Below are 25,674 nucleotides of genomic sequence, written 5' to 3'. Positions count from 1 at the left end.
GGGGGGGCTGGGGCGGGGGGGGGTGAGGCCCTGGACGCCTGCCTCCCAGGCCCCCACAGAGGAGAGAACAGCAGCTCAGCCCTGCTGAGAAGCCAAGGTCGACCAGATGGACAGACCCAGAACCGACTAGGAAAGTGAGCCGAACTACTTTCAAAGCCCCCTCGGGCTGCCCTGAGGCCCACCTACCCACCCAGGGGCCGATACCCCGAACACGAAGCCTCAGGCCTCTGACTTGCCCCTGACCGTTGCCCCAGGGCCGTACCAGGGCCAGGAAGGCTGTAGACCTTCCACAGAGAAGCCAGGACCCCTGAGGCCGGGCCTGGGCCCCCATTAAATCCAGAATCTTCCTGGGAGCAGACTGTCCAGGTCAGACAAACGGGCCTGAGGTCTCCTTGCACAGTCCTTGTTCAGATATGCAGAGTGTTGCTCAGGGACATGGGGCAGATGGGGAGCTGGCCCCTGTGCTCTCCCTGACTCATCTGAGTTTGGGGCTGGCACACAGACACTGGTCTCCTCCCCCTCAGGTCCCAGGCCAGCCAGGGACACACACGGTGGCCCCAGCAGATGTGGAGCCAATGGGCCTGGCTGCCAAGAGCCCAGGGGTCCCCTTGACCCACACAGAGGCGGGTCCTCGCTCTAGCCTGATCTCCCCAGGAGACACAAAGTGGGCCCGGACGGGGGCCTCCCGGGGACCCGTGTCCAGCAGGGGAACAAGGCAGGGCAGGGCTCGGACAGCAGGGAGTGTTTTTAGAAAAGCAGCAGCTCCTTCAGCCCCAGTGGGCGGGGGGTGGGGGGGGTGGGGGGGCTGGGGCTGTGCCCGCCCAGCCTGGGATTAGCCGACTCCAGAACCACGTCAAACACACACAAAAACACAGTCACAAGCTCCAAAGCTGGATGGGGTTGGTCAGAGGAACGCGGAGGCGCGAGATTAATGACACCGGGTGGGGGGGGGGGGGGGCGGACGGGGCGGGTGGGGCTGGAGGACCGAGGCGGGGGAGGCCTGCAGACCTGGCGAGGTGAGTGCGTGTTCGCTCCGTCCGTCAGCAGCGGTTATGGGCATAGCAGCGGGCAGGCTGGCACTGGCATTCAGAGGGTTAAAAGCGTTGGCGCTGAGCGGGGGCTCCTCCCACTGATCATATTTACCCATGAGCGCCTTTCTAATAATGGCCTCCAGCCCCATGTTGGTGCTGGCATGTTCCTGCACCGCCTGGCTTCTGCAGGTCATAAGGCCTGGGAGAGAGACACACACACACAGGGGCCAGGAGGGGCCAGGGGGACAACGGAGAGATGGGGAGAGAAGCGGAGAGAGGGAGAGAGGGAGGAGAAGAGAGAATACACAGTGAGCACATTTCGGCAAAGCAACACGTTTATCGCCCTATCCGCCCCCCCCCTATTTTCCTGCAGTGGTGATCGGGGGCGGGGGGCTCCCTCGGACTTGGGCCCCAGGGGGTTGGGAGGCGAGATGACCACCCCCCCCCAGTTTCTCCTACCCTGTCCTCTGGGAAATCGGAAGCCCTTCTGCCCCCCAAATCCCAGCTAGGCCTGCATCTTTTTAAAAATTCCAAGTGGCTTGGGAGTGTGTGTGTGTGTGTTGGCAGCAGAAATCGGAGGGATGCCCCATCTGGGGACACACAGCTGGGAAACCAGGGCAAGCCAGAGCCTGGTCCTGGGTGTGAGGGGTCTGCTCGGGGTGCCGGGGGCCGGCAGGGGCTGAGGAAGAGACTCTGGCAGGGAAGGTGACCCCCGCGAGGCCTGGGACCCCCAGCCCCCCACCGCCCGCCCTCCCCTCTCCCCACACTGGGCCTAGCTCTCCACGTGCCCCCCTCCACCCCTCCCCGCCTGGGAGCCACGAGGAGAGAGAGGTGCAGAGACGGACGGTGAGGTGGGGAGGTAGCCATGCAGTTATGTGCGTGCGGGGGACAGGGCAGAGCTGGAGACAAATGCACGACCGCCCCCAGCCCGGCCACCTGCTCACAAAGCGGTCGCATCGACAGACCGGTCCCAGACAGGCCCCTGCAGACGCCCACCGCTCGGCCACGTGAATTAAGTAAGCCTGTCTCCATCCACCAGGCATCCTGTCCCTTTCTCATCTTTCTAGTGAATCACTCCGGGGCCTTTCACAAGCCGGGGGCATGTGTCTCTTCCTCAGCATCTCTGTTAAGCCAGCAAAGCTCAAGCCCCCTCCACCTGCTGGCCTTGGGCACGGTCTGCACGGATTTCAAAACTTCCACTCTGGTGAACCGTGTGAATACCAAGTGGCCAGGGGACGAGTCTTTCCGACCCCCAGCTCATCAGCCAACTTCCCTGATGGCTTCTGTGAGGCTGGGAGGGACACAGAGGCTTTGAAAAATGTCTGAGGCGCCTGGGCGGCTCGGTCGGTTCAGCGTCCGACTCCGGCTCAGGTCATGATCTCGCGGTTCGTGGGTTCGAGCCCTGCGTCGGGCTCTGTGCGGACAGCTCAGAGCCTGGAGCCTGCTTCGGATTCTGCGTCTCTCTCTCTCTCTGTCCTTCCCTCACTTGTGTTCTTTCCTCTCTCTCTCAAAAGTAAATCAATAAACATTAACAATTGTTTTTAAATAAAAATCACAATTCTGCGTAGCAACTGTTTGCTCCCTACATTTTCTTTTTGTTTTCTTCCTTTCTGCTTCAAACTTGTTCACAGCCAGGGACACTCTCTCTACCTTTTTAGCTGCGTCTTGGCCACATTTTCCTCAGCACTTCAAAAAAAAAAAAAAAAAAAAAGAGGTGGAAAAAAAGCCACGTTCTCCAAGAAAGAGCAGGATTTCCAGCAGGGGTGCGCAATCACAGATGTTCCCGAGCCTTCCACCCAGGGCCACGGGTCCCCGATCTGACGGTGCCAGGCAGACAGGAAGCCTGACCGTCTCTGGCTACCAAGGCAAAGTCTGATGCAGGGGCTGAGCAGCAGAGACCGGGGTCTGGGGAAACTTTTGTGTGTGCACTAAACTGCTTAAAAAAAAAAGCCAAATTGAGTTTACGTAGAAGTCTTAGCTTCGCCGCACCGCTGCATGGGTTTCTGCATATACGTACACGCCTACGTACTACGCGTCTAGTGCCTGTGTCACGATTTGGAATGTTCCGGACACATTCATTTCTAACCATATCGTTGGTTCGACCGAACCGTCTCCTGCCTGTTGTCCGAGGCTCGGCGAAGCCCCCTGTGTCTAGTCTCTGGGTAGATGGGCGAGCCCCCCACTTGGAGGCCCTGATGACCTCCAGTGAGGATAAAATGCTGGTCTTTCGCTCACCACGTTCCCAGGGTTCAAGGCCCCCGATGGCCCCAGGGAAGGCCCCCCATCTCCCCTCTGCTCCTCTGGCCTCAGGCTCCCACAGAGCCCAGAGGCCACAGCCCTGCAAACACCCCCGGCACCTCCAACCCCCCTAGACAGGGTCCTGCCCGTGGAGGCGCCAGTCCCCAGTGGGCTCTGGGCTCAGTCTCCTCTCACCAGACTTTCGAAGCCGATTCCGCAAAGCCCCGCCACGAAGCAGTGGAAACACACACTGCGGCCCCATCAGGGGCTGGGGATCCGACCCCGGGGGCCCCCCGGCCGCAAACCATCAAAGCGGGCTGGGCTTTTAAACACGCGTGTGAGTTTTCACCCATCTCTGTCACCCGTCTTCGTTGTTCCCTCAGCTCCCCGGGGGGTTCGAATTTCTGAGTGAAGCCGATGCTCTCTCTCTGAGAACGCTCATGCGGACCCTGAGCGAGCCTGGGCACACTGAGCGCATGCCCACTCCCCGTCACACTCCAGTCTCCCCCCTGAGGCCCCGGCAGGGACTGGTGCTTCCACACGGCTGTGCGCCCCTAATCCTGAAATCAGCACACCGGGGGGCCTTGCGGTGTAACGCCAGTGTAGACTCCCTGCAAAGCCTCGCCTTCCGTGTGAGCCCGTATCCCCACCGCCGGTTTGCAGAGTCCAGAGGGGGGGGACACAGCTGAACTAAGAGAGGCCCTCTGTCACCGTGACTGTGGCTGGGGCGAGGGCCCCAGCGGCCTCCGAGGCTGCGCCCGCTCCCCGAGTCTCCTTCCAGGTCCCGCACGCCCAGCCTAACCTCCCCAGCACGCAGCCATGACGGGGGGTGGCGGAGAGAGCAGGGAGGGGGCCGGTGGCCGTGTAGCCCGGGCCGGACGCTTACCTGCTCCGGTGATGGCGGGCATGTTGAAGATCTCCGTCCCGGGCTGGCCGATATCTGGAGAGGCAGGCGACAAGAGGCAGGTAAGGCCTGCGGGCCCCCGGGTCCGAGGAACGCACCCGCCCCCGCACGGTCCCCTGTCTCGTGCAGGCAAGGCCCACTCTGTGGGGAGCTTGTTCAATGTACACAGAGTCAGCAGGTCTGGAGGCTGCAATTCTAACCAGCATTGTGCTAAGGGGCGGAGGCTAAGTTAGGATTTACTTCCGGTAACCGCATAAGTGGGGAGGAAAAAAATCACAAACACGATGAGTGCTGTGAACAGGGGACACACAGGGCCCTTGGGTGGGTAAGACCCCAATCCCTGGTTCCCAGTAGGGGCTCCGCACAGACCCGCCCATACCCAGGCACTGTTCTGTCCCGGCGGGCACCCGAGGCGGAGACGGAGACCGCCAGGCTCCCTGAATGCGCGGGGAAGGGCCGGTGGGGGAGCCGGGCAAGTACCCCGTGGGTTTCTAGCACCGTGCTGGCTCCCAGCCCCACGGGGGCCCCGGGTTCCCAGGGCAGTGGGCTCGCCGCTTACTGTATTCTGGCTCGTTCCGGTTGTGAGTGTTCAGCTTCTTGTTGATCTCCTGCTTCTTTGATTTGACCATGGCGGAGTTGCTCTCGGTCAGTTTGCTGAAGAAGGCCGGCGGCTGGCTGCTGTTGCCTGGAGATTTAGAGCCCATTCTGCTGCGAAGATCAGAGAACCTAGGTCAGTTTGTTCAGTGTGGAGCTTGCATAGCTTGGACGATGGGGTGCTTACTACCTGACCTGCCTTAGAAATTCAGAACCGAGCCTCTCCTACCCCGTACCTACATCTTTCATCTCTTAGGGACCACGGCTCCTGGAATCTTCTCTGAAGTTCACCTATTCCTGGGCTCAGGGTGTCTCTGGAGAGCCCCAGCTGCTCTGGTGGGCCATCCCTGTCTACCTGCAACAGCCCCTGAAAAAACTAGACATGTGCTCAGACCACATCCTTCCCAAGGCCCAGGGACCTGGCTTTCTTCTCTGTCTCCACCCCCCCCCCCCCCCCCCCCGATTGGTGCAGCACATTTAGCTCATGGTTTCTCAGGTCCGCCAGCAGCAGGGGCCTGGCCTGAACCAGGAGGTGCAGTCCACAGCACAGGAAGCTGCCGTGGACGCCCCTCCAGCCGTTAACCCCTGCTCTGCGGGTCTGAGATCTCTCAGCCGCACACAAGGCCCTGTGGAGCCCCAAGCGCACCGCGGTGGGCCAAGGCCACGAGTGGGCCGGAGGCTGAGTCATGAGCATCCCGGGGGCGGAGTGGGGTGCCACGGAGGTACCTGGGCTCTGCCTGGTCCCCGTCCCGGTACAGCAGCGGGTACATGGCGCTTCGGGGATGCCCGGGCTCTGCCATGCCCTCGGGTGGGGACACGGGCTCGATGGCATCCTCACTGCTGCCCAGGGCGGACGTCTTGCTGGGCTCTGGAGACCTGAGCAGAGAGAGGGTCTGTGGCCCGAGTTCGGCGCTCCCTCCCCCGCAATGACGTGGGGGACGTGTCCCTCTCCCGCCCCCTCCCAGCTCTGCCCTCCCCTGAATCTTCCTGCACAGGCCGGAGAGCCACTGTTTCGGGCGTTGCGGGCCACTTGTGGGCTCTGCTGGGTTTCTCCTTTTGCAACCTTTCAAAAACATAAAACGACCTATAGCTCACGGGTCATGGGCTGGATTTGGCCCACGGGCGGCAGTCAGTTGACCCCTGCTGCAGCGCATGCCCGGTGCCCCACTGTCCCCCAGAGATGTCCTTCCCGCCCTCGTGGCTCGCTCATGTGGTGCCCCCCTTCGAGTGGCTCCCTTCGTCCTAGAGCTGGGGGCCGCCCTCTCCTCTCCAAGCCCTAGTGCTCCCGGGGGAACCAGAAGCGAGCACGTGTGCCTGCAGGGAGGCTGTGCTCGCCACCCTCGGCTCTGGTTCAAATCCCGGCTCTGCCACTCACTGGCTGTGTCCCCGGAGATGAAGGAATTCGCTTCTCCGTACCTCAGTTCTTTCACCGGTGACATGGGGACAATACCGCCTACACTTCCTGGGGTTGTGGTGAGCATCCCGGTTAACACATGGCGCCTGGAGCCCACAGAGCGTGACGGACGCGTCAGCTATTATCTGTCAGCACCGTGGCCTTGAGCAAACCGCCCGCCGCCTCCCTGGGCCTCAGTTCCTCATCCGTGCAAGGACACCAGGCAGGCCTCGCACTTGGCCGAGCTCAGCCCTCCTACAGCAGGCACCTGACAAGAGGTGCCCCAGGAGCTAAACTGCAAGGGTCACCCGCCCCCGACGCTCACCTCTTGCCCCCTTCGCTGTGGGGCGAGCCGCGAGCCGGGGCGCCATGGTCCGGGGGCGGGAGGTAGAGGTCACTGGGGGGGCGGCGCAGGTCCAGGACCGGGCAGCTGGCTCCAGGGAAGGAGTAGACGGGGGCCGGGAGGGGTGCGTTGAGCTGCTGCGGGTGGTGCCGCGTGTAATCCTGCGTGATGACCTCCTGCGGGCCGAAGGTGGGGGGAGGGGTGCGGGGTCAGGCAGCAGCCATCCCTCCGGAACCTTCTGGGCGTGCAAAGGCTAGGCTGCGCTTTGGGGACAGAGCCCGGCTCAGTGCCCGGCTCCCTGGGTGTTTCGGGCCCGCCCACGGCAGCCTCAGCGTCCCCCTGTGCACGGGATGGGGGGCTCCGTGTCAAAGTGGTGGGCCCCACACGGGTCAGGTTCCAATGGCCAGCACGCGGGAGACGCGGATCACGGGCTCACGCACCAGAGGCTCCCCAGCTGGGTGAGGGGGCGGCTTCCGCATCTGAGTCTGAGAGTCTGGAATCCCTGACCAGCCTGCCCGTGCCAGCCCTACCTCCCTGGTCCGGTCCGCCAGGACTCGGTTTACCCACTGGACCGAGAGGCTGCGTGTGACCCTCCCCCTCCCCCGGGACCTCATCCCCGCCCAGGGCCGGAGGCAGAGAAGGGGTAGTTACGCTGATGTGCTGTGCCAGGGTGACCACCCTCTGGTGACCTTTGACCCCGGGGGTGGTCTGGAGCAGCGGGCTGGACGAGGGCTGGCTCTCGGGCAGCGGCCGCAGGTGTGGGAGGTGCGCGGCCTCACCGCTGAGCTTTCCGGGGCCTGTGGGCGGAGCAGAGCTGATCAGGCTGGGGGTCGGGGGCGGGGACCCGAGGCGTGAGCCTGGCTGGGGGCGCGGTCCCCGCATCCCGACTCTGCCCTCTGAGCGTGGGGCTGGGCCAATTCCTCGGCCGCAGGGGGCCTTGGTTTTCCCGCCTATGTGATGGGACAACGGCCGGCCCGGTCTCGCAGGGCTGTGGCGAGGGAGGTGCCGGGGTGAGGCGGGGCGCTACCTGGCTGCTTGTGCCGCAGGTCCCCCTCCAGGTGGCTCTTGTCGAGCTCCTCGAGGTGCTTGGGGAGCCCCTTGTCATGGGTCAGGCTGGGCGAGCTCACGGGGCTGACGGGCTCCACCCCGTCGGGGCTGTAGCTGCCGCCGTGGTAACCTGCAGTGGGCGAGGCCCCGGGTCATGTCTGCGCCAGGACCTGGGGCCAGGGCCACCCCACCCGGCCCGCCCTCCCCCGCTGGCTCGGGCCCCCAGATCAGACGGGCGCCGTGGGTGGATGGATAGAGGAAGGGAGCCAGACCGGGGCTGCCGGCTGGCCGGGGGGGGGGGGGGGGGGCGCATCGAGAAATGGGGGAGATGGGATGGTGGGGTGAGAGAGAGAGGCCGTTGGAGGAAGAACGCAGACGGACACACAGGGAGACAGGCCAAGAGACGGACAATGACCTAGGGACAGGGGGAAACACAGACCCGGATGGTGGGGGCTGTGGGGAGGACGAGTCTCCAGGGCAGGCAGTGCAGGAGTGAGATCAGCGGGGGGCGGGGGCCAGGGAGGGACACTAGGCTCCCAGGACCCGGTCTGGGCCACAGTCCCTGCAGCCCCCCGGGCCAGCAGAGAGGAGCCCTGAGAAGGGGCCAGAGGTGGGAGACGGGGCCCGGGACTATTCTTCTCCCAGGGGCTGCAGGGTGGAGGTCAGCAAGGACATGTGGGGCCGGGGCATCCCCGAGAGCCCCTCACAGCCCTGGCAGAGTGCAGGGGTCATTTCCTCCTGGAGAGCAGTGCGCTCCCCTGCCCTCCCAGACAGTCTGCCTCGCGGGCGTCCTCCAAAGCAGACTCACCCACGCGGCAGCCGGCGGCAGCCCGAGCCCCTCTGCAGCCCCACTCCCTCTGCTCCCCAAACACAGGCGCAAAGGTTGGGACATGGGAGGCGCAGTTGAAGTCAAAATCACAGATCCATTCATTAAAGGAAAAAAAGCGAAAATCCGAAACAAAAATATATATATATCATGATAAAACAATGTGAAATGATGAGGCGCCCCCAAATCAGAGGGGGTGGGCGGCAGCTTGAGGAATAGTCATCATAGCGTGCAATCGACGAGGACGCGTTTAAAAACAAAATACCAAAACCAACGGAAAATGGGGGGAGAAAAATAAAAAGCAGAGATCTGAAAATATCTTTAGGCCACAAGACGGGGTGGGCGGGCGGCGGGTCCGGAAGTCTTACCATCGCGAGGGGAGTCGTTGGCCAGCGAACCTCCTTCTCGCGGCCCTTTATCGTGAGCAATTTGACGCATGATTATCGCGTCTATGAAGGTGGCCGCTGTCAGGGTGGTCTTACCCAGAGAACGGAGCTCCAATTCCTGGATGGAAAAGGGTTTACTTTGAGTCTTTTCCCGGTGCGGGTCCGCGGCCGAGGCGGGCGGCGCAGGCTGGTCCGGGCTGGCGTGGTGGGGTGCGAGGCTCTTTGCTGGGGTGCGGGCGATGGCCGTGTGGCTGGAGCCGGGGGGCGCCAGGGGCCGCGGCTCGGAGCCTTTGCTGGGGGAGGAGGCGGGCTCCAGCCCAGAGCGGGCTGGGGGCTTGGCAAGGAAGGCGTGGCCGGCGTCCGCACGGGGCCGCTCGGGCCGGGCGACCCTTGGGGCCTCCTTGGGCAGCAAGACAGGCTCCATGAGGGTGGGGTAGACCCCGTCCAGGGTGCCACCCAGAGGACAGTGGGTGGTGGGTGGGAATGTGGCGGCCGGGCGGACAGGCGAGGAGGCAGAGGTGGACCTGGGGGAGGAGAGAAGGCGGTCAGGGGGCTGGAGCAGTGCCCCCACTAGGGGCCCAGGAGGCCGAGGCGGGGCCACTCCCTCACTCCAGCACCCTGATGAGTCCCCACTGCTCGCAGAATGAACCCGCCCTCCCGACATGGCCTTACCCACCCCACATGCCTTCACTCACTCGCTCACTCACGTATTCATTCATTCAGTCCGTCGTTCCAAGACTTCTTACTAAACACCTAGTACGTTGTCAGGCACTGTTCTAGACAGTGTTCTAGACCTTGAAGGATACGGCAGCGAATGAACCAGACAAAATCGCCTTACGTTCCGGTTGAGCAGACTATATACAAGTTAACAGAGAAGTTACCCACGCCCAGAGCCTGGGAACCGGTCAACGACAAGTCAGGGTGACGGAGAATGGGAGGAGACTCTCGAGCTGGCAGGTGGGCGAGGGTCTGCTGGGGGCGCTCGAGGAAATGCACGCACCACAGCTACGTGAGGAGTTGGAAAAACAGGGGCAAAGGCCCCGAGGGTAGGCGGCGTGGGCGGTTAGAGAACTGTGGGAGAACAGCAAGGCTCTCCGGAACTCCGCCCCGGCCTTCCTCCTCTTGAGGGTCACTTGCCTCTTCCTCCAAGAAGCCTTCCCCAACTGCTACGGTCTAGGCCGTAAGCCCCAGGGGGACCGGCTGGGGAGAAGGAATGCACAAATGTACACTCTGATCTTCACGGGGTAAATGTAATTATCCCCACTTTGCAGATCAGGACACTGAGGCTTGGATGTGAACTGGCCCGACTCCAGCCCTGTGGCCTCTCCGTCAAGCCCAGTGATGCCACGAGGCGGTGCCCTGCCCTTTGCTGACCCTCGCTCCAGCTGCCAGAGGGAAAGGCTCGATGCCCGCATGACAGTTTCTAACTGGCTTGTTGCCAGTGTGCACAAACCACTTTGTGCTGAGCCATGATCTTGCTCTAAGCAGCCAGGTGCTCCCGCTTCGTGTAGCTGCTGAGTAGTTGAGTCAGTGAGGACAAAGCCAGTGCTTCTGGGAAACGGGGTTGTCATTTTTCCCAACTGGAACTGTGGTTGGGGGGTGGGTATGACTTAGAACAGCCAAATGGCGGGGGCGGTACTCGTATGAATAGAAGCTTTACCTCGGAAGAAACGCCTGCCTCCAAACAGGACTCTGGGCAGGGAGGAGTACGGAGCCCCCACCCCCTCGCATCAGGCAGCTCTGCCCGCAGTCCTGGGGGTGGGTGTCATCAGAAGGGACCTGACCTGGGCCCCCTTATGAGAGTGACTTGACTCTGGGGGGGGCACACATGGCCTAAAGAGCCTCTCTCATCTTAACAGAACCCCTAGGTTTTGTCCAGGCAAGAGGGACACCTCTCCCAAGTCTGGGGAGGACCAGAAGAGTCTCTTCCCACAGCCCCCTCTTACGTGTCCGTCTCCTTTCCACAGACTATCCCTGAACCTGACAACCTACTCACCTACTCATCCACCTGCCCACCCAACCAGGCACCCACCCACCCAACTCACCATCTACCCATCCTTCCACCTACCTACTCATCCATCCATTCATCCAACTCACCATCCATCCATCCATCCATCCAGCCAGCCAGCCAGCCAGCCACTTACTCACCTACCCACCCACCCAACTCACCATCTACCCATCCTTCCACCTACCTACTCATCCATCTATTTGTCCAACTCACCATCTGCCCACTCACCCAACTCACCATCCATCCATCCATCCATCCATCCATCCATCCATCCATCTACTCATCCACCCACTCACCCAACTCACCATCTACCCGTGCTTCCACCTACCTACTCATCCATCCATTCATCCAACTCACCATCTACCCATCCATCCATCTACTTACTCATCCACCCACCCACCCAACTCACCATCTACCATCCATCCATCCACCTGTTCATCCACCCACTCACCCAACTCACCATCTACCCATTCGTCCACCTACCTACTCATCCATCCATTCATCCAACTCACCATCCACCCACTCACCCAACTCACCATCCATCCATCCATCCATCCATCCATCCATCCATCCATCCATCCACCTACTCATCCACCCACTCACCCAACTTACCCTCTACCCATGCTTCCACCTACCTACTCATCCATCCATCCATCCATCCACCTACTCACCTATCTCACTCAACCCACATCTATTCAGTTACCCATCCACCCATCTATTCATCCAGCTCCATCCGTCCATTCACTCACCTGTCTAACCCAACCACCCTTCCATCCACCCAACTACCCACTCATCTAGCCCAGTCACCATCCACACACCACCCACCCACCTATCCATTTCTGTCTCCACGTGCCCATCCCAACCCAATCACCTATCCATTTCCCTCCCAAATACTCACCCATCTGTCACCTTCACCTGCCCTTCCCTCCACCTACCCATGCATCATCCATTCACCCACCTGTCCATCTGCCGTCCTACCTCCTATTCATTTACCCACCACCCATCTCCCTACTCTCCCACCCATCATTCTCCTTCCCGTCTCTCTCCCACCAGTGCGCTTTTGCACCCACGGCCCGCCCGCCCGTCCCCTCCCTTGTGCCAACCTGGCCCACCTCAGGACCGTGGGCGTGCTGGGCTCCACGGAGGTGAGGATGCCCTTCATGCCCGTGTTGTGCAGCACGCTGGGTCTCTGCTGGACGGTGTCCTGGGCCCGGGGTGACATGGGCGAGTGCTGGTGGGAGTGGGGGGTGGGGCGGCCACTGCCGCTGCCGCCCCCACCCCCTCCGCCGCCGCTGCCGCCGCTGCTCTGCTCCGTACCTGGCAGGGACAGGCTGCGGGGTCAGGGGACAGGTCGCGTGGCCCATGAGGACCCCCAGAGGCCGGGACAGGGACTTCCGCCGCCCTACCAGGTCTCCAGATGGGCGCGTGCTCCACGGTGGTGGCGGACGTGAGGACCGGCTTCTCGCGCTCCCGGTCACGCTCCCGGTCGCGCTCCCGGTCGCGCTCCCGCTCCCTCTCGGACGACGAGGTGGTGGCGGGTTTCGTCAAGTGAGTGGGACCCCCTGGAGACCAGAAGTCCTGTGGTTCAGCCCAGCGCTCAGGGAGGGCCGGGGCCTGTCCTCTGGGGTGGATGGGACAGGGGAGGGGTGTTACCTGGGGGGTGGATGGGACGGGGCAGGGGTGTTACCTGGGGAGAGCGGGGAGCTGCTGAGCCGGCTGCTGAAGTGCTGGGGCGCTGTGGGGAGGTAGGCAAGGCGGTCCATGGCGGCGGCGGCCGGTGTGCCCGGGGTCGGGGGCACCAGCACGGGGAGGTGTGGCACTTGGGACAGGTCGATGATGCCTGCGGGAGGAGGTGGGGCCGGGGGGTTGTGGGCAAAGGGCCGGAGGGGCCGGGCGCCCCCTCCTGGTTCTGCACCGGTCCCCTCGGGCCCCTCTTCTGGATGCCAGGCTCTCCCAGTCCCACCTCCTTTGACCTCCAAACCCCAGAGGCGGGCGTGCCCTGTGGTGGGCATCCCCGCGCACTTGGCTGGCCCTTTCCGTTGTTCCAGCCTCCCACCCGCTCCGGTCAGCTCCCTGTATTCAGTCCCCACTGCCTGAAACACCTAGCGTGACTACTTTTTCCAAACGGACCCTAACTGGTACTTGGTTGTTGAAAAGAACCTTCCAGAAATGTTTCCAGAGGACGACTTGAACGCACTCACAAAGCAGCCACAGGCTGTTTGTGAGTCGAGGGAGCCAGAAATTCACAGCCTCGTATTTTGATCTCTTTTGGTCAGGCCGAGGACCCCCCTCTACAGAGAGTTCGCACAGGCACGCGCTCACCTCCTGCGTGTGCATCTGGAACACACACGCTATCAGACACACGCCCACCCCCACGCTGGCGGCCCACACAACTCTCAACCCCGCGCCAGGTCCGCGTGCGTTCTCAAGGCTGTTCCACCGCCCAGGCCTCTAAGGTGACCGCACCCCACGGCCTCAGCGAGAACACCCGCGTCCTTCGCACTCCCGAGGGGGCCGGGCGGACGAGGGACGGGGCCGGTTCCGGGGGCGCGGAATGGTGTCCACCCACCCACCCCCTTGCCTGGAAGTGCCCTCCCCACCCACCTCGAGGGCCAGCGGCATAGTTGAGTGCCAGAGAGGATTCGCGGGGCGAGAGGCCCCTCAGCATGTCGGCCCGCTGGGCCATGGCGGTCGCCGCGTTGTGGTGCATCTGCTGCGAGGTGATGTAGTCGTTGATGATTGTCTGGCGGTTCTCCAGCGCCGCCGTGTCGGGGTAGCCGCGGATGAGGTAAGGTGGGTACAGGTGCGGGTAGGTGGGGTTGGGGGCCAGGTGTCGGGGCAGGTAATAGGCCGCGGCTGTGGGGAGAAGGGGAGCGAGGTCAGGCTGGCTCACCCGCCCGTCGTTCCACCCCCGGCCCGCGCACCCGACGGCCTCCCCCAAACACCGGCCACAACCCAGAACTGAGGGGCTACGCGCAGAAAAACCTTGGCTCCCCAAGACGACGTGGGGTACTTTTTATCGATAACGTTCTTTGGATCGAAGTTCCCCTAAAGGGCATCCACAGCGTAGACCGCTAAGATCCCCGAGGGATGCATCCTTTTAAACAGATTTTCAGACCACGTCCGTTTGAGAAACACTCAGGCACTGCGGCCTCTTTTGATACGTTTGCAATTTTAAAGGCACTGATAAGTTCCACAGGAAACTGGGGCTGACACGGACGAGGTCCCCGGCCCCGTGCCGTGGGGGTCTATGGGTCCCAGACAATCACCTGCATCGAGAGGGATCCCGCGGGGTATGGAGGTGGGATCGAAGGCCAGGGGGATGTGGCCGCGGTACAGGTCCACACCGCTCACGCCCCGAAGCAGGTGTTCATAGGGCGAGATGGGGTGGGGGTGGTGCTCAGGCACGGCGCTGTGGGGGGACTTGGCGATCTCCCGGGGCGTGGACGTCAGCTTCCGGTCCTGGGATGCCTTGCTAGATGAGAGGCTGCCTGTGGGGACAGGCCAAGGGGTGGCGTTGGACCTCTGTGCCACCGCTGTCACAGCCCCCAACACGGGGGCCGCCGGGGCCAGCATTCAGGGGAGGCCACTTGAGGGGGGCGGCTCTCGGGGACGCAAGGACCAGACCTCCTCCTTCACCTGTCTCTTTGCCTCCGGTTCCTGTGTTGTTTCATTTACCCATTTGCTGCTGTGTTTGTGTTCTTTTTTAAAAAACTCGTTCATTCACGCTTTCATTTATTTGTTCTTTTGTTCATTTGTTCCTTCCTTCCTTTATTCAAGCAATCGAAAATATTTATGGAGCCTCTATTACAGGCCAAGCACTGTCGTAAGAAATGCAGCTGGCCCCGTCAACACAACAGGCAGGAAACCACACCGACGTGGCGCACTTAATGCTGGAGAGAAGCGACCCACTAGTCTTCAAGCGAAAATCTCCGCGAGATCAACGCTCCGGGGGACGTTCAAAATGTGACAGAATGTGACCAGAATAGTGGGGGAGGGTCATAAAAGCCTTCCCAAGAATGTGACATTTGAACAGAGACCCGAAGGACAAAAAGAAGCCACTTAGGTAACACTCTGCACGTGGGGGAGGCTTCAGGCAGCGGGGAGAGCAGGTGCAAAGGCCCCGCGCACACTCAGGAACAGAGGAGGAAACCCGCTGGCCCGGCCTGTGGTGGATAAAGGAATGTGGTGACCGTGACGTGCCGAGTGCACCGGGCCAGGTCCTACGGGCTGCTCACGGCCGTGGCTAAAAGGTGGATTTTTTTTTCTCCCCTAAATGCAGTGAGGAATCACTAGAAAGATTTAAGCGTTAGAGTGGCGTGACGGGATGTGAACGTTTCAAAGGACGGCTCTGGCTGCATCTGGGACGCAGGATACAGCAGGACAGGAGGGGAGTTGCGGTGGTCCCCCAGGTGGGGAATCACGGTGGTCTGGGGGTGGCAGGGAGACGAAGAGAAATCGAAGTGTACTTTGGGGGCAGAAGCCACAGGCCCGGCAGGTGGGAAGTACGCGCCGGCCCGAGGGTGCCCCTGGCTTCTAGCCTAAGCTGAGGGTGGGTGGGGAGGCAGTCCCCCGAGGCAGGAGCCCACCCGGTGCCCGCACCCCACCCCCCCACCCCCCACGTACCCTCCTGCAGGCGTGGGGTGGGCTCCCGCGTGGTCACCGGCGAGCCGCGTGGGAGGTGGCCGGCGAAGGGCGCCCCGTGCTCCTCGTAGGCCAGGGGGCTTTGGCGCGGCTTGCCCAGCTCAGGCACGATGACCGGGGCCCCCCGGGTGATGGAGCCCCCCGAGCTGCCGGCTGCCCCCGGCCGGCCCTTCAGGCTCTCCTCGTAGCAGGCGCGCTCCAGCGCCCGGGCGTCGGCCATCACGTCCAGCGGGTGCACGGGCGGGAACGTGCGGCCGGGGCTGCCGATGATGGAGCGCACGTCATGCTTTTTGGAGCCGGCGGAGGACGGGCCGGTGTCATACTTGAGCGGGGTGCCCTGGGGAGACAGGGGTGTGAGCACCGGCCGCAGGACGCCCCTGAGCCTCAGTTTCTCGGCCACGAAGCAGGAGCGACGGCTCACGCCTCCAGGGGCAGGGGGACGAAGGGCTTTGCTGAGCCTGAGATGAACGCACGGGTCACCGCCCTGTCCATCCCTGTCCTGGCCCCAGGGCCACCAAGCTCACAGGCCAGCCATGCCCGGAGCAAGCGGGGACCCTCCGTCGGCCCCTGGAGCCTCGACACCCCCACTCCTCCCACTGGTCTGGGACCCCCTCCCCCCGCCGGCCCACTCGAGGTCACTCCAGGAAATTCAGCAGCAAAACCCAGTCCCACCGCCTGGTGCCCAAGGCTCAGAGGTCAGGGCTGAGGTCTGTTTGCTCTCCGGCCAGAAGGGGCAGCTGAATAAACAGGGGGTCATGGACCACAGTGCAGGCTGGCCGCCCCGGAGAAGCCCCCCGCTCTGTTGACACAGCCTTGGGAACCCGGGGTACAGCGGGGGCCGGCGTCTGTAAGCAACAGAACCCTGGGTCTACTCACGAACGTTTTCGTCACTTCCGTAAGAAAGGGAAAGAGATACCCTGCTTCTAACGAGGATACTGTAGAGTCAGACTGGCCTTCCTCTGGGGTCCACGGGCAAGTCTCACCCAGGCCCCTGGCGGTGGCTACCGTCCCCACTGCTTCTCCGGGCATCGGGCACCTTCCCCCCAAGGGAAGCTGGGTCGCCCTCCCGGGATACCCTTCCCAGCCCCGTCTGCCTCATGGCCACGCAGGCCCCAGGGACGGTTCCCACCGTCCGTCCTCCTTCCGTCCGGCCACCTCTGACCACGGGAAGGGACGGTGGTTTCCACTACCGGCTCCTTGCACAACAGGAGCTGATCGTGCCCTACTGGGCTGGGGCCCCCTGGGCAGCCGGGGCCGCAGGGGTGCAGCAGGCTGGTGGGGGAAACGGGACGCCGAGAAGCAAAGACGTTGCAGTTTAGGAACATCTGGGTTTCACCAACTGCCACTGACTTGCTGTGTGACCCTGGGCAAGTCACTTCACGTCTCTGAGCCTCCATTTACGCACCGATAAAATGAGACCCTCAGAGCGTGGCTGCAGGGGCTAAACTGGGCACGACGCGAGGTGCTCAGGCGGCGGGCACCTGGCCTGTAACAAAAACCCAGACAGCAGCAGCCGTTCGTTTTCACGGTGAGCTCGGGGACCGTAGCGGGCTGCCTGGGCTCTCTGGGCCTCAGTCCTTCCAGCTGAAGAACGGGGATAATGGCTACAGACCCCACAGGGCGTAAATACAATTCAATGAGGTCACGGATATAAAGCCCTCAGCACAGAATGTGGAACGCACACGGCAAAGGGTCAGCGGTGAGCAGCTGTGTAATCTCGGGCAAGGTACCCACTGAGGCGAGCCTCGGTTTCCCCATTTGTAGAGGCCAGGGAAGTGGCTGTCCTGCCCAGCCGGCTCGTTACCTGCGTGATGGAGCCCTCCTTGAGCGGCCGCGGGGCCAGGGGCAGCTCGGGCGTGCGCCGCAACTCTTCCCGGGGAATCTCGTGGATGGAGCGGCCGGCCTCCTTCACCGTCGCCACCAGCCCCTCGTGGGCCGGCTTCAGCTTCAGGGGGCCCAGCGCCTCCAGGGGCCGGGCCTTGTAGGCCTCGGCCAGGTCCCGTGGGGGCGGGGGCGGTGGCGGCGTGCCCTCGCGTTTCAGGAGCTTGGCCTCCCGACGGAGGTAGTCTTCCTGGGCCTCCACGTAGGACCGCGGGATCCCTGCCGAGGAGGACAGGGCGCTGGCCCTCGGCTCTGCGCCCCACCATGCCCCGTCCTACCCTGGGGTCTCCGCCCTCCAGTGATTCTGGAGCCAGACGACCTGGCTTCTAATCCGCACTCGCCGTGTGGCCTTGAGCACACGAGCCTCCGAGCCTCAGTCTCTCCACATACAGAACAGGACTACTAATCGAAACCCCTCACCGAGTCACGCACGTTCAGTGAGATACCGCAGACGGAAAGCACGGGATGGGGCCCGTAGCAGGTGGCTGGCCACCGACCAGCCGAGACAACGTGGGCGACGTGAGAACGGAAGCTGCCGGTGAGTGCCAGTAAGCGGTAACGCCAGCCTCACACGACAGCACCGAAGCGGCACGTGGTGAGTACCGAGCACGAAACAGAGGCTCAGTAAACCTAGCGAGGGCAGGGCGGCGGCTGGTAATCTGCTTTCCCTCCACGTTTCTAAGGAGCAAGGGTCCCTGCTCTCCGTTTCAGCCCGTGCCCGTGCACGGCTCCCCGCCCCCGCCCGTCCGGAGGGAAACCTCTGAGCGCTCGTTAGAGCTGCCCTGAGGGCAGCGGGCGGCCGGACGCCGTGGGGGCGGTGGGCGGCTGGCACCTTGTGTGATGGAGCCTCGGATGTGGTGCTGCTCCTTGAGGTGGTGGGGGCTGTGTCGCTCCGGCGGGATGGCCCGGCCCATGAGACCTGGAGGGGGGCAACCGCATCAGGGTTACGTGGGTCCCGGGGCCACTTGAAAGCAGTCCCCAAGATGATGGCGGGGGCGCTGGCACCGGACCCTCTCGGGGGCGGGGGGGGGGGGGCCGTCACCGCCTCCAGACCGACCCTCAGCCAACCCCAGCCCCAGGTTTCCTCTCCGGAAAATCGGGCCAACCATCCCCACCCTCCCTCCAGGGGGCGCTCTAAGGCACCGAGTTGGGAAGCCCCCCCCCCCCCCCCCCCCCCAACCCCAGGTCCCGGTGCCCACCTTCGATGCCGGCAGAGGAGATGGCCCTGCTGACGCGGCCCTCCATCATGTCGTAGGTGCGCTTGGGGGCGGCCGTCTCGTGCGGGGGTCCGGAGCTGCTCCTGCCGTCCTCCTTGGAGCACTGGGACACAGATATGCCACCTGGAAAGCAGACCGCGCTCGTGGCGGGGGGGCTGGCGGCCCACAGGGCCCGGGGACAGGAGACGCGGCCCCGCCACAGGGCCCGGCTGAGCCTCGTGGGGAACCCCAGCGGGCAGTCCTGCCAGGGCCTGAGCCCCGACCCACCGTCACAGGGGCGTGCCTTCGGCCACACGTGGCCACGTGGCTGTGCACGCAAACACGTCCTCACACGGGTGCCGGCTTGGGACACGAACAGCAGCGCACACGCGTGTGTGAACAGAGATCCAGCAGCAGCGTGCAACCATTTGTGTGTGCACGTATGGGCGTGTGCACGTACACACGCACGCCAAGAATGAAGCGAGGCCGTGCGCGCAAATGTACCTGTCTGCCTGTGTCCTTGTGCACACGTGTGTACAAGCGTGGACGCGCCTTACGAGTCCACGTGGGGAGAGTGTACAATCTGGGAGGGCTGGCCGTGGCACATGTGGCCTTGCTAAGCCGGGAGAAGCCCAGAGGGGCCCCCCAGACAGGCCCGGGGTCTGAGAAGACAGAGGCCCGGCCTCGCCCGGCAGGCTGGAGCCCCGCCCACAGCCTCTCCCCCTCAGGGCGGCCGAGGCCGGGGTGTCGGAAGTAAGCTCCCCACGGCCCCAGGCCGCCCCCCTCCCCCCGAGAACAAGCTCTGCCCCCTGTTCCTACACGGAGTCCGCTCCAGAGGCTACAGGCCGGTGGCCTGCAGACATACTGGGCTGCTTTTCTTGAGAATTAATCGCTGATGTTTGAACACGGTGGTTTCAGACCAAAATGGGAAAAAAGTACGTGATATAAAAGGACAGATCAGCAGTGAGCTGGTGGCCTCCCATCCACACGGGGCGACGTCCACCACTGTCGCACCACAGTCGCCGTCCGGGCTGCCGGGGGGCCCGTCCCCGCCCCCTGCCACCCGGCCCGCCGCCCTCACTCGCCACGCAGCTCCAGGAAGCACGTCAGGGACTCGAAGGCCTCGTGTGCCCGCATTCTGCACATGACCACTCGAGAGCCACAGGGGCTCAAGAACCGGTCCCTCCTGGCCCACACACCTCGACCCCAGGCCCCCCTCAGCCCCTCCCCAGACCCTCAGCCACACGCTGACGCTGGCCCCAAATACGCAGCCGATGGCCCGTCCCGCGGCCACACGGCACCACCTCCACCCCTGGCCAGCACCGAGGGGGCGGGCGGGCACAGGCAGAAGCAGGCACAGAGGAACAGAGATGCCCGCTCGCCAGAGGAGAAATAATTTAGGGCCCTGCAGTGCCAGGGACTGAGCAGAGGTGAGTGCTCGGTGCTGACAGGGGCACCCGTCAGCTGCGCTCTGCTCCACCGCCCTGGGTGCCCGAGGCCGCCAGGAACCTCATATCCCGGCTCTGTACCCCCAAGTGCCCCCGTGCAGGCTGCCTTGGCTGTGGGCCCTGAACCCAGAAGGGGAGAGGGGGCGGAGGCAAGGGGAGGTGGAGGGTCACTCTGGCCATCACCTCCCGCTGGCCCCCCGTGTGCTGCCGATCAGAGCTCAGTGTTGGCCAGAACTGCCAGGCTTCCGCTCTCTGGCCTCAGTTTCCCCGCTCCGCTCTGGCAAGGCTGGCCACAGCCTTTAGTTTCCTAAACTGTAAAGAACTGAGCGGAGGTAAAAGGGAGACCAGCCCTCACCCGCTGCTGGCTTGCATCCTGCAGGGACAGGAGGGTCACCACCTCTCTGGTCACGCTTCATGCTGTCACCCAGGCCCGGCTCCCGGTGGAGCCACCTCAATGGGCCAAACACCCTGCTCCCCCGATCCCAAGCCTCCCGGTCTCTCGAGGGGCCAGAGGGTGGCCAGAGAGAAGGACCGCTGTGACTGTACATCCGGAAAATGGGGATGAAAGGTTTCTCCCTGGGTCTCGACCACTCAGGGAGGGCACCAACTCCCCAGATCTGTTTTCCGAAGGCATCTGGCTGCCTTTTTACCCCCACCACGTTTTTCTGGACCCTCCTCTCTTGAGCAGCTCTAGAAACACCACAGCCTGGGGTCTGGTGGGCAGGGCTGGAGGGGTAGGTTTCCGGCACTCACAATCTGCATCTCACGTGGTGTCCTGAGAGCTCTCTGAGCGGGGGGCTGCATCCGCGGGGCTCCCCAAAAATACCACGTGGCCCCACTTTCCTCCAGCGCCCCCCTCGGCCCTCCGTCTCAAGGTTCTTTCCCAGCACTGATAGACTCCCACGGACGGGAAGGAAGGCCGAGGGCCTGGCTGGCCCCAGGCCGCCCCGCCAGCTCCTCGGGGCTGTTAACAACAGGACTCACCCTCGTAGGACAGGACGTGGCCCTTCTTGCCCTCGTAGATGACGTGGCCCTTAGGCAGGCTGTCCTCCCGGCTGCGGTCCAGACGACTCGGGCTGTCCTCGCCGATGATCCTGGTGATGGTGCCTTTGTACAGGACGTCGGCCGGGGTGCCCTGCGGGCACGGAGCGGGTGAGCCCCCGGCAGGCTCCACACGGGGGTCCCTCGGGCTCGGCGGGCACGACGCGGGCGCGCCCAGCGTGCACACACGTGTGCCCTCCCAGCGCACACACAGGCGCATGCACACACGTGCTGGGTCCACCAGCGCACACGTGTGTGCATCCACGTGCTGCTCCCAAGGCGGAGACAAAGCCCGGCGGAACAGCACCACATCAGGAAGGTGAATCCTAAGTGTGCTTACTGAGCGCCCGCCGCGGAACGGAAACCATCCGGAGCCCCCTCTACCTACTAACTCGTTTAACCCTGGCAATAATCCTAAGGCAGGCACGGTCGTGATGCCTATTTCAGACGGGGAAACTGAGGCACTGAGCGGTTAGGTGACTTCACCCGGGGTCACCAGCTAAGGAGGGGCAGGGCTGGGATTGGAACCCAGGTCGTCCGGCCCTGGCGTCTGTGTTCCAACCTGAACTGTATGGGTTTTACTTTCTCAGAGCCCTGACGTGTTAAGCACCGACAGTAACTAATGGGGGTGCTGAGATCCTGCCCCTGTACTGTGCCTGTGACCGTGGGCCAGGCACCCCGGTTTCCCAAAGCAGGGTCTGTCAACCCCAGCACTATGACGCGTGGGGCCAGTGTCCTGGGTGTGTGAGATGCGTAGCAGGACCCTCAGTATCTATCCGCTAGATGCCAGAACAGCACCGAGCCTCCCCGATCTGCCCCTCTCCAAGGCGTAACAATCCGAGATGTCCCCAGACGTTGCCCAACGTCCCCTGGGAGGCAGAGCTGCCCACAAAGGAGAACCACGGCCGTAGAGTGAGCTCTCCACGAAGGGAGGTATCCAAGCAGAGAGAAGACAGCCACAGGGAGTGCCATCCTGCCCTGGGCAACCTCCAAGAACAGGAGCATGGGGATCAGGTACTGACCCCCAACCGGGTCAGACTGTTGGATGTCAAACAGCAGCTGTACAAACGAGTTGCCAGGTGGCCTGGGTCAAGTCACTTTGCCTCTCTGAACCTCAGTCTGTACGTCCACAAAACGGGAACAACCTCTGCATCTGTAATTCTCAAAGGCGCTTGACACAGACAAGCTCGCCCTAAATCGAGACGTCTCTTTCCTCCTTTTCCTAAGATTACTGGAGCCATTTCACAGGTGTGGGGGTCCTACTGAGTGCCAAGCCCCGGACCAACGAGCCCCGAGCGGCCCCAGAGAAACTCGTCTGCTGAGACACATCCCCCCCTGCGGGCTAAGGGCACGTGCTGGGCTTTTCCTGCAGGCCCTGCGTTGCGAGGAGGGGACAGGAGGACGCTCTCGATGCGGACGACCTCCCCAGGCTTCCCCCAGCAAAGGCTCTGGCCGGGGTCTCCCGGCCCCCGGGAAGCATCTGTGCGCAGCGTGGTAGAGCTGGGGGATAACTGGGCGTCCCACCCGGGGCGCCCAACAGGGCCAAGCTGTCAGGACAGGCTCCTCCAGAGGCGGCTGCTGCCAGCACAGCCCTTAGCCGGGTGGGGGCGGGCACCATCAGAACCGGGCCTGTGACCGGGCCCCTCTCGGGCAAAGCAGTGGCTGAGCAGACACCACAACAGATGGTGGGAAGGGGCTCTGCTGGAGGCACCGAAGGCGGTCCGGGCTTCAGCAGAGGACGGGACGCGAAGGGCTGCGGACGCCGCCCCTGGGGACGACACACGGGGCGAACCAGTGCGGGCGGGGAGACTGTTTGCCTACGGCCTGTTTCGGGGACGGGAGCCTGCAGCCTCCCGGAGCGGACCCCAGCGAACTTCGCTCCCGGGGGCGGGAGGAGCCCCAGGGAGGACAGCGCGCCGGGGCCTCCTCCAGCCTGCGAAGGGGCGTCACGCCCGCTGGGTTCACGGGCGCGGGCGCGTGCCTGTGGTCTGTGCCGGGTTTCCCCGCCGCCACCCGGAAGCGAGGCCGTGGGAGCGTCTGACTCCCACGAGTTCTGGCAGCTGTCACCCTCTGCGAAAAACAGCCGACGGGGTGTGAGTGACCGAGACGGCGTGGGTCACAGCTGCCGGGAAACCCGGGGCAGGTGGGCTCCGAGGGGACCCGGAATTCGACCTTTAATCACAACCGGCCCCTTGAGAAAGACTCCGGGAGGAGTGCTTTTCCCCAGGGGGGAAACCGAGTCAGGAGGGGCCGTCCCCTGCTCGAGTGAGTGGGTGGCAGAGCGGGGACCTGAACACCCCGGCCTGACTTTTGCCCCGGGTGCTCGTTCTTTGCACTCAGCGAGGCCGCCTCCCGAAGCCTGTTATTTCAAAACCTACAGCTTTCCTTCCCCTCTGTGGTCCGATCTGAGGCCACCGGGGTCGAAAACGCCTCACTGCCGCCCAGCCTATGGCGGGACGCGGCGCCTCTAACGTGCGTGTGGGTGGGGCGGGGGGTGTCGCGCGAGCCCGTCTGTGCGCCCGCCTGTCCCGCCGTGTGTGTCCGTGCCTGTGTCCTGGATGCGAGCGTGTCTGCGCGTGTACTTAGGGGAACGCCCACACGTGTGTTCTGGCTCCTCGTTCTCCGGCACCGTGTTCGAGGGCCGGACGCGGCTGGGCACGAAACCCCGGGTCCGCTGCTCACTAGCCATGTGACCTCAGCTTTAATCTCTGGGCTTCAGTCTTCTCATCTATAAAATGGGCTATCCTAGCATGGGCTCTGTGCCAGCATAAAGCATCTTGTCTGGACCTGGGCGGAAGGAAGGAAAATAAAGCCCGGGGAGCCTAGGACCCCGGGAGCCGGTGGTGCCACACTTCGTGCTCACTGGCCAGGGAGGAGAGGGTTCAATGTGTCCCGGATGCACAGGGAGCCCCCGGCCTTGGTCAGGTGGAGAACAGAGCCCCGCCCCCCCGCCCCCATCTGCATCACAGGAGGGCCTCGTGACCGACTCCCCCCAGGGGTGGGGGCCGGCTCGGCCACAGTGCAGAGCACCTGTCCACGAACAGCCTGAAGGTGGCCCCCCCTCCCTGCTCCAGGCACCGCGGCCCTCACTGGCCCTCGCCCGTGCGGAGACGCGCCCACTCGCTATTCCGAGACTCCTGCAGGAGGCTCACCCCCGAGAAGTCTCCCCGACTTGCCCGTCCGTGTGGCCTCAGCAGTCCCGGGCATTCTGAATCATGGTATGTCACTCAGTTTGGAGCACCGGGCACTCTGAAGTCACCCGCCCCGTTCTCACGGCATGTGAGCCCTGGCCTACGTCCTCCGGCTACCCAGTCGGCCCCCTGGGAGCAGCCACTTCTGCGTTTTGCTCAGCACCTGGGGTGCGTGGCTCCACACAGACAAGAGAAACGACCACGGAACGAGCTGCTGTGCCCAGGACATCATCACACCCACCGAGACAGGTGCCACGCGGTGGCACCAGGGGGAACAGAGGGGCCGGCCCACGGCTCTGCCTGCGGTCAGGGCCGCGTCTGGAGCCGCGGCCCGCGGGTCCTCCCCCCGCCCCTCGTGCGGTGCCCCGGGACACCTACGTGGGTGATGGAGCCACGGTACGTGATGGGGCTCTCAGAAGGCACCCGCGTGCCGGGGATGCCCTTGGTGATGCTTCCTCCCGGAACCGAGCCCAGAGACGTCCCTAAAAGACACGAGACACGGGGCATAAAGGGTGTCCACAACCCCTTCCCAGGTCCCGGCCCTAAAACCCACCCAGCTGGGCTCCTGGTGACTGGCAAGTCCCCCCTTGGGGTCTCCCCTGGGGCAGAAGGTCCCCCTGGCCCTAAATGGCAAGGTAAACAATCAGGAAGACAGGGTTCTGGACCCTGTGGGAGCTGATGATCCTCAGATTTGGGATCAAAGTACCCGTTCCTGCCTCGACCCTCCTCCAAAGAGCAGAGGGGCACCCGCTAGGGACGCAGGGCAGGATCCGGGCCTCACGCCCACCCCTCACGCCCTCACCTCTCAGCACAGATGTCTCCTGGGCTGTGGGCACCCCCAGGTTCTCTGGGGGCCCAGCCTGGCCCCGCGGGGACAGCTGCTCCTGCTTCACTCCGCTGAAGGGCGCTGGGGACGGGTGAGAGCGGTGAGCCACGCAGCACAGGTGCAGGGGCCTGGAGCGACGGCCCCCACCTAGCCCTACCCAGGGGCCGGGCTTCGGCACCCTCCCCTCAAGCCCCCAACGTGGACAGCTGGAGCCCCGCCCGGGCCATCGAGGTAGGGGGCCCAGATCCTTACCCAGCTTCTTGGGGTCCATGGCAAGGGGCAGCCCCATGGTGATGGGGCCCACAGGGGCCTTGGCGTGCTCTGAGTAAGGGACGTGGAGCTGCACCGACATTCCCTGTGGGGGGCAGAGGTCACGGGTTCACGGGCGCCCTCGCAGTCCCTCCACCACACGCCCAGCCAGAGCGTCCTGACGCCCCTTCTGCGAGAGCCCAAGGGGAGGGGCACGCCGGAATCCCACGCAGGCGGGGAGCCGGGGGCTCAAGTCCCAGGCCGCTGCTCAGCTGAGTCACCACGGACAAGTCCCCAGCTCTCCTGGGCCTCGATCCCCTCACCTGCGAAGCGGCCATCAGGAGCCGGTGGGGCGTAAAGGAAACGGTGCGCACGTGTGGTCCGGGGCAAAGCGGACACCTGGCCCCACCCCTCCCCGCACAGGCGGA

At 63.7% G+C, this 25,674-nt stretch overlaps 1 protein-coding gene across 25 annotated transcripts in view; it reads right to left on the bottom strand.

Annotated features, from left to right (window-relative positions):
- NCOR2 (nuclear receptor corepressor 2) overlaps window positions 1-25,674 on the bottom strand; it is a 217,027-nt gene that overhangs the window by 1,954 nt on the left and 189,399 nt on the right. For 12 of the 25 annotated variants that reach the window (XM_047827206.1, XM_047827205.1, XM_047827207.1 and 9 more), the window contains 22 exons: window positions 25,250-25,352; window positions 24,974-25,078; window positions 24,550-24,653; window positions 20,924-21,074; window positions 18,495-18,635; window positions 18,128-18,214; window positions 17,219-17,514; window positions 15,397-15,751; window positions 14,040-14,261; window positions 13,375-13,626; window positions 12,458-12,610; window positions 12,177-12,332; window positions 11,874-12,087; window positions 8,745-9,286; window positions 7,531-7,680; window positions 7,155-7,300; window positions 6,486-6,679; window positions 6,184-6,267; window positions 5,494-5,643; window positions 4,733-4,881; window positions 4,156-4,209; window positions 1,009-1,230 (listed from right to left, as the gene is read on the bottom strand). In XM_047827206.1, the coding sequence (XP_047683162.1) occupies window positions 1,009-1,230; window positions 4,156-4,209; window positions 4,733-4,881; window positions 5,494-5,643; window positions 6,184-6,267; window positions 6,486-6,679; window positions 7,155-7,300; window positions 7,531-7,680; window positions 8,745-9,286; window positions 11,874-12,087; window positions 12,177-12,332; window positions 12,458-12,610; window positions 13,375-13,626; window positions 14,040-14,261; window positions 15,397-15,751; window positions 17,219-17,514; window positions 18,128-18,214; window positions 18,495-18,635; window positions 20,924-21,074; window positions 24,550-24,653; window positions 24,974-25,078; window positions 25,250-25,352 (4,030 nt within the window). The remainder of the gene's footprint in view (window positions 1-1,008; window positions 1,231-4,155; window positions 4,210-4,732; window positions 4,882-5,493; window positions 5,644-6,183; window positions 6,268-6,485; window positions 6,680-7,154; window positions 7,301-7,530; window positions 7,681-8,744; window positions 9,287-11,873; window positions 12,088-12,176; window positions 12,333-12,457; window positions 12,611-13,374; window positions 13,627-14,039; window positions 14,262-15,396; window positions 15,752-17,218; window positions 17,515-18,127; window positions 18,215-18,494; window positions 18,636-20,923; window positions 21,075-24,549; window positions 24,654-24,973; window positions 25,079-25,249; window positions 25,353-25,674) is intronic. The other 13 variants (XM_047827221.1, XM_047827222.1, XM_047827227.1 and 10 more) reach the window with 9 other exon arrangements.

The sequence above is a fragment of the Prionailurus viverrinus genome, chromosome D3, assembly GCF_022837055.1.
Source record: "Prionailurus viverrinus isolate Anna chromosome D3, UM_Priviv_1.0, whole genome shotgun sequence".
NCBI lineage: Eukaryota > Metazoa > Chordata > Mammalia > Carnivora > Felidae > Prionailurus > Prionailurus viverrinus.
This window is presented reverse-complemented; position numbering and strand designations above follow the sequence as displayed.